This window comes from Haliaeetus leucocephalus, unplaced genomic scaffold (assembly GCF_000737465.1).
Source record: "Haliaeetus leucocephalus isolate CR32 unplaced genomic scaffold, Haliaeetus_leucocephalus-4.0 Scaffold848, whole genome shotgun sequence".
Classification (NCBI taxonomy): Eukaryota; Metazoa; Chordata; class Aves; order Accipitriformes; family Accipitridae; genus Haliaeetus; species Haliaeetus leucocephalus.
In genome coordinates, this window is record NW_010973284.1 from 13589343 (window position 1) to 13603375 (window position 14033).

Here is a 14033-nt window from a genome sequence, read left to right on the forward strand (position 1 = left end):
AACACACCAGCACCAGCACACAATACAATACTGAATGAGGTTGGGGACTGATCCCAGCAACACTGCCTAGGGATAAGTGGATATGTGGTCCGTCATGCAAACACAAAAAAAGAAATGTCTAGGCTGTGAAGGAGATACCAAACTGGATGACAGTCTGGTCACAAAAGGAAAAAAATGTATGGTTCAGAAGTACATTGTGAAATTACAACTAGCCACACAAATTCTAAACAGCTAGAAGTGTTTAATCTGATCTATTTATTCTATTAATTATTTAGTTAGACTACCTGAGTCTAAATGCTTGTCTGTCTCAGGGGCAGACTTCAAGATGAAAGAAGTTTTATCTTCACTTTGAAAAAAAAAAAGATGGCTTCTGAGACAGTTATTGCAGTGGCAAATCCTAAAGACAACAAGACCTATCTATAAATTTTAAATTGTTCACTTTGGAAGTAGAGCTCTACTGCAGTGGTATAGTGTATGCGAAACAGGTGCAGTAGGTTGAAAATTAATTATACCTCCTTCTACAACGGACACCCAAACAAAGTCTTACTAATGTCTTATTCTGGTACAATGTATTTACCCTTGGAGTATACACTGATTTTGAAATATTGATGTATTTTTGTTACTGTAAAGATTTTGATGGTAGGTACATCCTTATTTCAGAACCAGCCATCCCCAAACAAATCACAGAAACTTTTTAAGAGAGGTAAAAACTCCTTCTATCTTCAAAAAACTATTTCGGAGAGAAGGTTTCCCAGTCACTAATACTTTAAGATCTCCATTCTCACAAAATGTAGCATCTGTATTGCTGAACCAGACATGCTGAAACACCACAGGTAGCACTCACTGCAAGTCATACGCAGGTCTAGAGATCTTATATTCCTGAGTTTCTGTCAAAATAGCATTGACTATATTACCTCAGGTTTTCTGACATTGTAAAAATCAGTAATGTATTTATTGAGTTTTAGAGAAATGGAACACATTTTGAACGCAACTGTTGTGTTAACTCACCCCCAAAGAGTTCATAGTTGCCAAGCTGGGTGTCTGAGAGACTCTGGCCGAAGATGGGCTACGATTTAAAGAATGAGACCTATTCACTGAGGATGCACGCTGGATTTGCAGAGGTGCTTTGGCTGAAAAGGGACGTTGCTCAGCTGCCTGTGACTGCATAGTCAATATTGATATTGAACGAGGGCAGCTTACAGAACGCCTTATTGGACCTGTGGATGATGTGGGGGATGAATATGATGGAGATTTTGTATTTTTAATTGAAGGTTTCCAGTTCATTCTACCTGCAGACAAATTAAATGAATGATGTAATTACTTATTATTCTCTTAACACCCATTTTTCAGTCTTTGCAACTAACAACATATATGACCAACATGTGTGCATGTATGTTGTACTATAATGTATGTTGACTAACAACTATATATGTAGCAGTCAGCCATATCAGATCCCCTAATAATACATACTTTACGTACTCTGTAAGAACATTTATTTCTTCCTCATAGTCAGCTTTAATCAGGTAGACTCCAGTCCTCTATAAAATGCATCAGATTTATGACAGAATGCATAAGCCCTATAGGTCAAAAAATATGTGGCTACTGTGTGTGGCTTCCTCACGGTAAGAATATGGAAACAGGAGATAAAATTTGGTTGATGGATCACATATTTGCAGATCCGGTCTCCCTCATCTGCTCCTGCATAGCTGTACAGTTTTTTAATTCAGTCTTCTGCTAAATAAAGGATGCTGCTATGAAAAACAAATTTTAGAAGCCGTGTTGTATGTGTGCAATTACATGATGAAATTCTTTGAGACAACACAGCATGCTATTTTTTGTTTTAGCAGTGTATCTACCATGTTCAACAGAACATGCTCACACTAATGCTCTGCAGCAAGCAAGAAAACAATCAGGAAAAAAAAAAAATCTGTGCAGGGATCTCATCTGGAATATATTACCTTCTATATGTCTCCAGATACATTTCTTTATCCTTTCTATATTCCAGCAAATTCAAGCTTAATAAGATTACCTTTTACAGGGAAAAAAATAACAATGTGTTCAAAAAAAAATCTAAGAGCAAAGAGGAACATTCACACCATTTCCAAGTGTAGCCCAGGTGTATTTTTCTCTTTAGCATTCTTGGCAAAAGAATATTCATTTTTTCCTTTTTTAAAAATTCATTTTCATTAACTTAGAAAAGATTTTAAAGAAGACAAAACAGGCAAACTGCTGTTTAACCCTGAGTTACAAATGTTGATACAGTCTAAAATACTGAAGTATTTTATATAATTCATCATGAATGCCATTCTTACCTGGAAAAGTGACCATTTAACTTACCTGATCGTTCCAAAGATTTGTATCTATTTTCTTCAAGATCATATGACACTTTTTTCTCTTTTTTTTCATTGTGATCTTCCTTTTCAGTTTCTTCTCCCGATTCTGACATACTGCTACCGCTATCACAGCTACTATCACTATTGTAGTTCTTAAGTTTTCTTAAGGGCTGTGCACTTTCTGGCATTGAACACAAGGGCTAAAGCAAAAAAAAAAAAAAAAAAAAAAAAAGAGAGAGAGAAAAAACACCCAAGAAATTGAATTCCTTCATAATCCCAAAAGAACACTTTACTATCATACTAGGTCCTTCATCCAGGCAGGTTCATTTGTACATATTTAAACCCTCCCAAATTGGATTGGAAGTTTGTCCTTTAGTTTAGAATAAATGCTTAAATATTTCATTAAATTCACTACACAGTAATCCTAATCTTTCTCACATGAAGAGCACCATAATGTAGTATGGGGAAAAAAATTATTTTACTTCAAGTATGACTTACACTACCAGACATACTGAATTATAGTTTGAAATCATAAATCGAGTGATACAGAATACCATTTACAATCAGTTTCTATCCGTCACTGATATTTGCAATACCTGTAGCTATAGTTTAATAATGATCAATGTGAAGAAAAGAAATACGTCAGGGAACTTTGGCTGGTATACTTCTGAAAGAGAAAGTGATTAATCCACACCCTGCAGAAAGCAGAAACTGAAAGAATATAACAAGCTATGTTAGGTGTATTTGGTGTCCCATATGCATATGGGATTCAGTGTCATTAGGTAATTAATCTTATGCTGTTACCAAGGATACTGCAAGACAAAAATCAAAAAGTAGGAGACAGAGAAACTGCTGCAAGAACAGAAACTACAAATGAAAATTTTTCGTCTTCCATCTACCATCAGGCAGACAAGAAAAATGCAGTATCCTCCATTATATCTATTATCCTAAGAAGGCTCATGTGGTCACTTCTTTTTCCTACATATTTTCTTTCCAGTATCTCTCAACTATAAGATAAGATGGCCTCATCTTCCTAGGTGTCTAATGGACTGCAATTAAAACTCAGATTTAAAAAAATTAATATCATAATTTCTGAACATATTTTGGGTCAGAGTGAAAGAGATCTCCTCTCAGAATGAATTTAAATTGCCCTATTATCTTAGCATAATGTAATGCACCAAGATTTATTGCAAAGGGCAATAGAAAAAAGCTCCAAATATATGGTTCCTGCAAGATAAAATTTATAACTAAACATATGCCACCTAAACTTCTATTCCAGCCAAGGAAGGAAAGAGATTTCTGCCACTAACGTAAAAGAAACAGTATGTTTATGCAAGCCCAAGCTGTTAGATCAGATGAGGAAAAGTTGAAGAAGAATATTCCACTGAGGAGAGCCCTGGCAATTGTTCAATTACACAAAGAATATTTTGATATCTATCTACCTGCCAAAAGGACAAATTAAGGTGCCTCAACACTTACTGTTTTCTCAAAAATAGTAGCTGTCCTTATCAGGAAATGCTGTGTATCATGGAGATATTGATCAGACATTCCTGATGAGTTATACAAGGTGTAATAAACATTTTCAATCAAAACTCACAGGGGCTTTAAGGTAGATCTCATTCCCACTTATCATATGCATGTTCCTCACACATTCTACACTAAACAATAAGAACATCCTGACCAAGACTTCACATCAATTAATGAAAAAGAATAAAAAGAAAGGACAAAGAAATTTAAAAAAGCAATAATACAAAAAAACCCCAAGTACTAGCTAGATCTGGGTTTAAACTGACCTCTTAAAATAAGAGGTATTTGATTGCTTAGCAATTCTAATCACCTTGATTTTCCCCTTATGCTAACCTGATTTTTCTTTGATTAAACTCATCTGATTTTATATCAGAAGAATAAAAATAAAAGTAATTGCTCATTTCCTCTAAAATATCTGTTATTTTATTTCCTTAGTTCTTTCTCCTGCACTAACAGGTGCAATGTAATAAACATGAGTAAACTTTACAGTGTGTAGGTATAAGGTGCCCTCTAGAGGCTACAAATAAACCAGACATTTCCAGAATGTATTTCTCAAAGTAGAATAAAGTAGTATTTTAATTGCCGGCAAAAATGCCTTCATTCTGGGAATTTCTTGACTTATTTTCTACTCTGAGCTCCTAATCACATTCAAATAAAAATAAGGCTGAAATCCCTAGCAAATATGGAATTGTTGTTACGCACAAAGCTTATTTATACACACACACCCCTCTACCCCTCCGAGATAGAGAGAGAGAGAGAGAGAGAGAGAGAGATGTGCGCATAAATGTGTATGTATATATATGTTTTTCTGTACGGAGGAGGATAAGGAGGAAAACACCTCTCTTTCCTAACTATTCCAGCTGTTCTGTACACAGTTTTCTCAGTCCTGACTGTTTCTTTTTTGGAGGAAGAGAGCGCACCCAAAGCACAGCATCTGACCTCCCAACAGTAGCTTCTGTCAGCAGGCCGGCCACTGACTTTTAAGGGAGGACAGGACTTTATGACCTTCTGAAAGAACCTTTCATGTTGGCTAACGTGACGTGAAAAGTACTGTTCCCTCCGGTTTGTTTTGTCTATTAGATCTTGCATATATTTTTTTTTTTATATGCTAATGGATCTTTATTTGTAGGATTTTATGATTACAGGAAGATGAGTTCTACAGCTAGGTTATTCTCTTACCTGATAGATTGACAGGCAATAGTAAGTTCTGCTGCCTGCCTCACTCACCAGATTTCTATACAGATATGTATTTAGATACTACATATTTCATAGCAGACCCTTTACAAAGAGGTGGCCAATCAAATGCATGTTATTAGCCATATGCACCTTACCCCTTACAGGAAAGAGGTGATGCTCTTTTGGTACAAGATACAGGGACCATCTGCAATGGGCATCTGTATTTCAAAGGGAGTGCATAGGATATTATGCAACCAGGGAAGTCTCCAGTCACATGGCTTCACTGTAGGCATGGGTTAAATGATTGAGAAGTATATCAGGACCCTAAAAAAGATGCAGGAATAGAGATCCTGTACAGCATGAAGTGCGCACACTGCAAGGAAAAGAAACAATCTCCTTGGATAAGCTAGTTTCATTGCCTTTCCTTTTGACTTCATCAGTTTTATGGAAAAAAAAAAGTGAGAATTTTGGTCATAAGCAATTTTTTCTTTCTCCTCTAAGTGCAAACAGTATTGTACTGGTAGAGCAGCTTGTAAGCTGCAGAATCCGTTCATCTGCTATAAAAGAAGACCACGTCATATAGTCGCACTCATAAATTGATCGGGCTTCACCTTAAAACTAATTAAGAGAGGTTTCTCAATTTGGGGTCAGTACTCTATTAAATGTTTATGGCCTCCAGCATGGGAATGGCTTGTGTGCAACCAGTGTAGAGATAGTATAGATCAAGTCTGTGTGCATACAGTCAACCAGATAGATGCTCTCTGAGGGCTGCTGAGAAAAGACAGGCTTCTGAAAAAAGGGAAAATGTGAGTGAGATGTTAAACTTAAGTGACCCTATGTTAAAGAACTGAAAACAAAACCTCAGGGAAAAGAATCCCTGAAGACTGTGGATTGGGTGTGTTGATAGAGGGGACTGGATTATTTTTTTTTTTCTTTAAATGAATCCACCACTGTTAAAGCACTAGCTCACAAAATCCCTATATTTGTAATGAGGTTCCAGCAAATCTATCTTAATACCAGATTGGGTATGCAGATCCTCTTTCCAGTATGCACGCCTGTAATAAGATGTAGCTCTTTGGATTCTTGCACATATCTGAAGTACCCCTGCAAGCTCAGGACAATTGTCAGCATTCATTTTGTACAGAAGTTCCCAGATTTGTACACCATGTCATCAGAAACAAAATGCTGTAAAAAAAATTTACATGCATCCATAAACAAATCCCTCAGAGCTCAGGAACATAAATGTAGGCTTTTCTAAGCAGACTTGACCTAAAACGTCTGCAAGATATAAGAAATATACTTATTTTAGCCAAGCCCAAACTATTTATCTTTACTGGCTTACAGAGATATGCAGTGTATTTAAGACAAAGAATTGCATGAACTACGCACACAACCAGAAAGCATTAAGCTATAAATAATATACGTGGATATGGATGGATATGAAACAGGCTCCAAGATGTACTGTACACCCCTTCTAGCAAGTAAGCAAGCTACAGATACATCATAATCATAATTAATCCTTTGAGCCTCCATAGTACCTTTTGTCCCATGATCTCAAAATTCCCTAGTGGCATTAATTGATTAAAGGTGAAAGCATTCTTTTGAGATAGGCTATTGATGTAAAAATCATTTCACACACTGAAATCAAGCAATCTCTTGTACAACAGTTTTTGCCATGCACGACAATTCCTCAAAATAGGTTACAGAGGAAAAGAACGATCTCATATCCAGTTAAAATTTTAATGGGATTTAGTTGGACAAATGGTAGTTATGCTTCTGTCCTGGTTTCAGCTGGGATAATTTTCTTTCTAGTACCTGGTATAGTGTTATGTTTTGGATTCAGTATGAGAAGAATCTTGATAACACACTGATGTTTTCAATTGTTGCCAAGTCGTGCTTACACCAAGTTAAAGACTTTTCAACTTCTCATGCCCAACCAGCAGGAAGACTGGAGGGGCACAAGAAGTTGGGAGGGGACACAGCCAGGACAGCTGACCCAAACTGGCCAAATGGGTATTCCATACCATGTGACGTCATGCCCAGTATATAAACTGGGGGGAGTTGGCCTGGGGGGGATCGCTGTGTGGGAACTAATTGGGCATCAGGCAGCAAGTGGTGAGCAATTGCATTGTGTATCACTTGTTTTGTATATTCCAATCCTTTAATTATTATTGTCATTTTATTATTTTTATTATCATCATTATTAGTTTCTTCCTTTCTGTCCTATTAAAGTGTTCCTATCTCAAACCATGAGTTTTACCTTTTCCTTCTGATTCTCTCCCCCATCCCATTGCACGGGGGGGGAGTGAGTGAGCAGCTGTGTGGTGCTTAGTTGCTGGCTGGGGTTAAACCATGACAGCTTCTCTCCATAATTTAAAAAAAAAAAAAAAAAAAAAGGCTAATGGCAGTCTGAGGAAGAAAACTTTTATGAGGATCAGCTAACTAAATTCCCCACTTAAAATTCTCAGACTGCTTCTCTACAGCATGAAATAAAAAATTGGTATCTAAAAGCCAAATACCTTAGGTCCTCGCTGCCTGGTGCATTTTCCCATTAGTTTTTCGTCATCTATTTCACATTGCTCCAGAAGATCCAAAATGTCCTCCTCCTAGAAATGGGAATTTGACTACAATTAATTCAAAGCAGGACATATCCTATCCTTCCAAAATTCAAGTACCAAGTGGTAGGAATTTGAAATTACTTTGATTACTAATTCCTGAAATAAGACTGTGAATCCCTCCACAGGAGGATATAAAAGTATTTCTTCTGATACATGCATCTCTGCTTGCAACCAACAAGAAATTGAAAGTTAAAATCAGGTCTTAACATTTATTAAAGATAAAAGTCTGAAGAAAGTGTTGAACAAAGATTCCTGTAAAACTGCTGGATGATGCCAACTACAAAGATGGGAAATTATTTCTCTGATTTCTAATTAAATCACGTTAGTTGGTTATTTTAAATATAGCCATTTTCCTACTGTCTCTGACTACATAAGTAAGCAATCAGGCAGAGTTTCTGCATGCCTTAAACTAGTGGAGCTGGTTTTATGGTATCTCTCATTCCAGTCCATACAAGTGGATGAATAGGCTGCGGACATTACTGGAGGAAGAAGGAGGCAATTACCAGCTCTAAAGCAGTTTCTGCCAACCTCTGGTTTGGCCAGGGGTAAGGCTGAGGATCAGGGAAATGGTAAAGTAGCTTAAAACCATCTAGCCTGTTTCCACCCTGGGTCCACTGCAGTTCATCCAGATTCAAGGATCTGGCCACAAGCTGCACAAAGAATAATAATAAAATGATGGAAATATTATCAAATGCTATTTATTAGCCATCATACATGATTATCGTGAAACTAATCTACAAGGTCATGAATTCCATGATAAATAACTCTTAAAGCCAATACTTCTTGTGCTTCAGTACCTTCATTCTTTTTAAAGGGTTATTCATTTCCCGCTGAAGTGAAGCTGCTCTCCCAGCAAGAAACGTCTGGAAAGCAGTGGCTAACAAACTCTCATACTTTTCAAGTAATGTCTTATCATCAGGAGGGTAAATTCGCCTAAAATAGGGAAAAAAAATAAATTAAGTTTAAGATAGAAGCTGAGCTACTTATCACAGTAGGAACAAAAGTAATGCAGCTAATTCATAGTCTCTTCTGTAATGCATACACATCCCATCTATAATAATTATATAATATCATATCATAAAACATATACTCTGAACATTGCTCTCTAAATCTAATTTTAACTCAGTGAACACATTCATGTTTAAACCAGCAATTAGCCAGTCAAAAGAAATACCATGCAGGTCATTCCAGAGATATACCAAAACTCAGTTTTGCAGTGCTCTGAAATTCCAGTGGGTGTGAATGATGCATGCAGGTGTGAATGATTCATGAAATATTAACAAAATATTGCATGTAAAATTCAGAGACACAAAATAATTTGTATTAGCAATAAAAGGACACAAAACAGTGAAAATATGAACAATTGGCTTTCAGTTAATGAGCATGATATAAATTAAAGATTGAACATGTAGTGCATTTGAATGCTAAATCCTCCAAAATAATGAACAGAACCAAACACATACTATAAGAAAAAAAAAAATTCTGGTACACGGATGTACACGGTGGCTCTGATTTTCCATTAAAGCAGCTATGCCATTACTCTCTAAAATTACAGGTAAGGAGATTATGACAATATGAGAAGCAGGACTTGGTGATTTATTCATGCTCATCAAGCAACAATGGGCTTTGAAGAAAACCACTCCAATCCATTTGTCATGAATGCCTGAAACACGGCCAGAAATTATGAAGGTAGAAGACTAATTTCTAATGTATTGTAAGGAGTAATCCATAAATTAATTTTGCCTGCATTGTGCAAAGCATAGGTACCATTGACTGACATTATGTGACTTTCATGGTTTTGTTGATCTTTTGTGAACCTCTTACAAGGTTCTTTCTCCTTCTTCCTTTTCAGTCTTTTTCTCCTTGAAAAGGTATCTTTCATGATGATTTTGTTGCAATGAAAAAGCAACTGTTACGATCCCATTAGACTCAGGGCAGTTCTAGAGCAAACTGAAGATGGTTCCAGTTTGCATAAAACACCTAATCTAGTTGCAGTCAAGACTTTTTAATGGCATTGATTGTACTGCTGAAAAAGTGCCATAGAACAATACTTTAAAGAAAGGATATTAACTTTAATATATGTAGAAATACACTGCAGCTAAAGGCCATTTCAAAGTCATATACATCCTTTTCAGTTCCTCATGAATTCACAAGAGCTTGAAAGTATGGCTCCTACTTTGACCACCTCAGGACTCCTACTGGAATCAGTGGGCTAGTTGTGCTTGCAGACAGACACTTGACTAAGCCAACTGCTGAACTGACATCTATAGATTAAATCAAAGCCTGATGAGGTCAATTGAGGTTTCTCTGGATTTTAATTCAGAAAGCTGTATTAATCCATGCAGCGATACTAGCACCCAAAATTTCCATGATTCTATGGCAATGCCTGATAGAAGCTAGTCCTGCTCTGCAGGGAACATCGCAAGAGAACAACTTCATAATGCTCAGATAAAATTTCTCTGCATCTCTAGCCAAGATACCTTTACTCCTCAGGCTCTGCTGATTCTTCAGCCTTTTAGCAAACCCATGGTAATTTGAAATCACAAAGCTGTTCTGCCCTTTTACATGTGCACATTCCTCATGAAATGACACTTCACTTTTTCTTGAGGAAAAGAATAATTTTTGTATTTTTATTGATTTACATTAACTAAAAAGCTAAATAAAGAGAACATTTGGCTCATTTTCAGTCAAGAACTGAATAAGCAACCTAAAATGTGATCATTTAAAAAGTTAGGCTTTAAAGTTATCGAAAAAGCAAGATGTATTAAAGCATCATGATGTTTCTCTTTCTCATAGTCTAAGTAGCACGAAAATAACTGCTTCATTGTGCATTTTTTTTTGATGTACTAGTTCAGCTCCACATATGTCAAGAAAGGATGTAATTAAAACTGAGAATGTTAGAAAGGAAGACTTTGTAAGCAAAATGTTAATTCATCAAAAATGAAAGTTTCACAGAAACATCTATCTGTTTAAAAGAGAACTTTACTGAGAATTATAGAACATCTGCTCAAAAAAGCAGAAATGAAAAACAGCAGTAAAGGCATTCTGACTAATTCAGAATAAAAGATGTGAACTCAGATCTCCCACGTCCTGGATGAATGTTGTAAAGAGTGGGCAAATACATCCATCATCTCTTCCTAGTTGTACTCTGCTCCCTTTTGCCAAATATTCATAGGCTTTACTTTCACTTCTCATTGAAGCATATGCTAAGAAATAATGATAAAAACATTGTAAAACAAAATTCTTGTTTCTGACCAATGTCTATTATAACCAACAAGTTAAAGCTCCCTTTTGAATGTATTTTACCAAGGAATCTGAAGATACTTACATTTAAACCTACTAAGATCCAAAATCAAAGTGCAGAAATATTAATATAGTATTTCAAATGCCATTCTATCAAAAATGACAGAAGCACCAGTAAAGTTTCTGAACTTTTGGCAAGCCTCATAGATAACATTCAGATTTGATTTTTTATAGGGGAATACTCACATCCCTATATTGGCCACCCTAGAGATAAGAATCATCATATGTGATTATAGAACAGGTCCATAATGACAGTTTTGGTACACTGAATGTGAACAATCATGTCTTTCAAGCAAATGTCTTATACAAACACTAGAGTGACTGATGTCATAGAAATTTCTAAGCGCATGAAAAAATTTGGAATCAAAAAAAAGAACTATTTTAAAAAAAACAAAACTTTACTACCTGGTGTACATGTATATATTTTTTATAAATGCCTACATTTTTAGCAGAAAATTATTATCTACCACAAATACTTGTTTCCATTTTTCCTGAAGAATGCATTGAATACTTCCTCCTAATACAGTCAAAAATAGTTACCGGTAGTTCCCCATGTGTCTATTTTCATGCTCCTCTTTAGAAATCTGTTTACGTACTTGTGCAAGTCTTTCCTTCTACAAATCAAGAAAATAAGACAATTAAAACAAAGAGAGAATAAGCCACGGGCAAGAAACAGCACTTTTTTTTCCTTCCTACCAGTTCTTCTTTTCTCCTTTCCAGTGTGTGGCGCTGCTTCTCCCAGTCTGAGGAACCTGGCAACAGTTTTTTCATTGAACCTTGACCATACAGTCTTTTTTGAGCCTCAGCCTTCTGTTGAGCTAAATTTCTCCTTTTATCACTTGTCCTGAAACACAGATGATATCAAGATATGTCAATCCAATGCAGCTGAAATAAGATGCAATTTCATCTCAAGTATATCATCTGTTTTTTCCAGTCAGTCGTGTGCAGTTTATGATACAAAATTAGAATTGAAACACTCATTAAGAATTTTTTTTAAATATTAACTCTTATGGCTACAATACTTTCACACTTTAAGGTGTACTGTAACGACTCTGTACTAGAATTTAATGTACAAACATAGTTGTATCTATTTTCCTGAAGTGTAATTGGGATATGTTGGAAAAAAATCTACAAAGTTTTCCTGTAGAGGGGTATGGCTTTTGACTATATGCGAAACTATCACCAAAGCAGATTTCCTGTGTGGCCATATGCCCATGACTGCACTCATATCCCCACTTTGAGACCTGTTTGAAAAATCATTAAAAAAAAAAAAGTACAAAAAATTACTATTACCACTCCTTTTTTGCAAGCACATGAGCAAGAAGAAAAATAAAATTCGGGTTAATTTCAAATAGCAAAACTGACAGCAAGAGAAACATTTATATTTTGAAAATATGAAGGTGGAAAAAAAAGGTCTTCATTTTCTCCTAGCCCAGTTCAAATAAAAAAAAAAATAAAAAAAAAATCACAGCAACAGAAAGAGAGCCAGACTGAAGAAAAGAGGACAAATTTACCGTATGTTGAGAAGCTTTAATGCATTTAGCAGAACGCCTTTTTTTACATCATAGTCTATTTTTTGATCAGTTCCAAAGCTTGGGGCACGATTAATCTGAAAAAATGAGATACAGAAGACTCAGGAATGTTCAGGTTCACTGGGAACACATCTATTGTAACAGGCTTTGGAGAAACTATTCTTTCAAATATAGCAGAGATTAAGAGAATACATGTTGAGAAGCTCATTTCCGTTTGTATTCTTAAAAAAAATAGAGCATTGAGAGCATCACAGATACTGGGAGTCAGGAGATGTAGCTTTCAGCCACCAAGTTATCTAGACACTTAAAATGAAAACCATTCAAGTACTGGCACTATGAAACCAGTCTAATCTATTCTTGGTTGCTCCAACCAGAAAATTTTACCATGCAAAGTGCTGTTAAACACTTTAGAACAAACTATGGGCCATGCTACGGTAGTCCAGCACAGGAAGAGTTAAAACTCTTTCCTAGTTCCCAGTCTGAAAGCAACTTTGATTACTTCTCTAAAAATTAACAACCCTAAGGACAGAAAGAGGCTCTAATTCAAGGTCTTCTCAAGTATATTTAAATAACTATTCAGATACACTTTACAGCAACACCTAGAGATCTAAGTTATTAAATCAGTACATAGTGTGAAAACATAAAATAATTAACAGTCTCAGTAACAAAAAGCTTATGAGCCAAGTACAAGATAAGAGATTAAAAATGTTACCGTAAATACAGAGGAACAAGGGAAATGCAACTGGGAATCAGTGAGACTAAATCACACTTAACAGCCAGGAGTCTCAACCAACCACCATATAACCACTGCCAAGCTCTGGAGCTCCTGCAGAAGAACTTCACGTTTCGGAAAGCTTTGAGGAGTGATAATGAAGTAGCTGTGTCAACATTTCTAGGAACACCTTCCAGGCTGGCATAAAAATGTATACATGAGTAATGGGTGCTAATAAGAGGCAGGAATCTCACCTTGACTGTGAATGAGCAGTGCTGGTTACAGAAGGGACAGACACTAAAGAGCTCTAGAAGCGATAACTAATACCTTGTGCCCCATGCAAGTAGAAGTAGGATACAGTTAGTATGTTCAAAGCAGGGGGCAAAAGCAGTTCATTAAAATTGTGTTTTAATGCTTTAGATATATTAGAGCATCTTAGCGCCTCTACAGTTGTGGGACTGAACTATTTTGGCTGGTGAGCCACCAACTGTTCTGTTGCCAAGTCCCAGCTGCCCCATCACTTACTCTTAAAGCCAAAGGGTACCTTTTGGCTTTGAGAATCTACTTGTTTACTGGTTTTGCAGACAAGCTGGCAAAGTGAGCAAGGAGATCTGATGTTGAAAGAAAAATTGCAAAAATTCAGCAGAAATTGTGAAAAAGTGTATACATATTCTTTTTTGGAAGACATTCATCCAAATATTTAATTGACCAACCTCCTTAGACTGCCCTGTTTGTCTCCTATCACATCACAAAGGCTAATTATTTTTTTTTCTATACTGTGATAGTACAAACATTTATTGACATCCTTTTTTTTTTTTAAATGTTAATGTTC

The 14033-nt window shown here is 36.0% G+C and overlaps 1 protein-coding gene across 1 annotated transcript in view; it reads right to left on the reverse strand.

Annotated features, from left to right (window-relative positions):
• TTLL7 (tubulin tyrosine ligase-like family, member 7) overlaps window positions 1-14033 on the reverse strand; it is a 59693-nt gene that overhangs the window by 20129 nt on the left and 25531 nt on the right. The window contains exons 9-15 of the mRNA XM_010582734.1: window positions 12472-12566; window positions 11654-11801; window positions 11498-11571; window positions 8452-8587; window positions 7556-7642; window positions 2338-2533; window positions 1009-1217 (exon numbers count right to left, since the gene is read on the reverse strand). Coding sequence (XP_010581036.1) covers window positions 1009-1217; window positions 2338-2533; window positions 7556-7642; window positions 8452-8587; window positions 11498-11571; window positions 11654-11801; window positions 12472-12566 — 945 coding nt within the window. The remainder of the gene's footprint in view (window positions 1-1008; window positions 1218-2337; window positions 2534-7555; window positions 7643-8451; window positions 8588-11497; window positions 11572-11653; window positions 11802-12471; window positions 12567-14033) is intronic.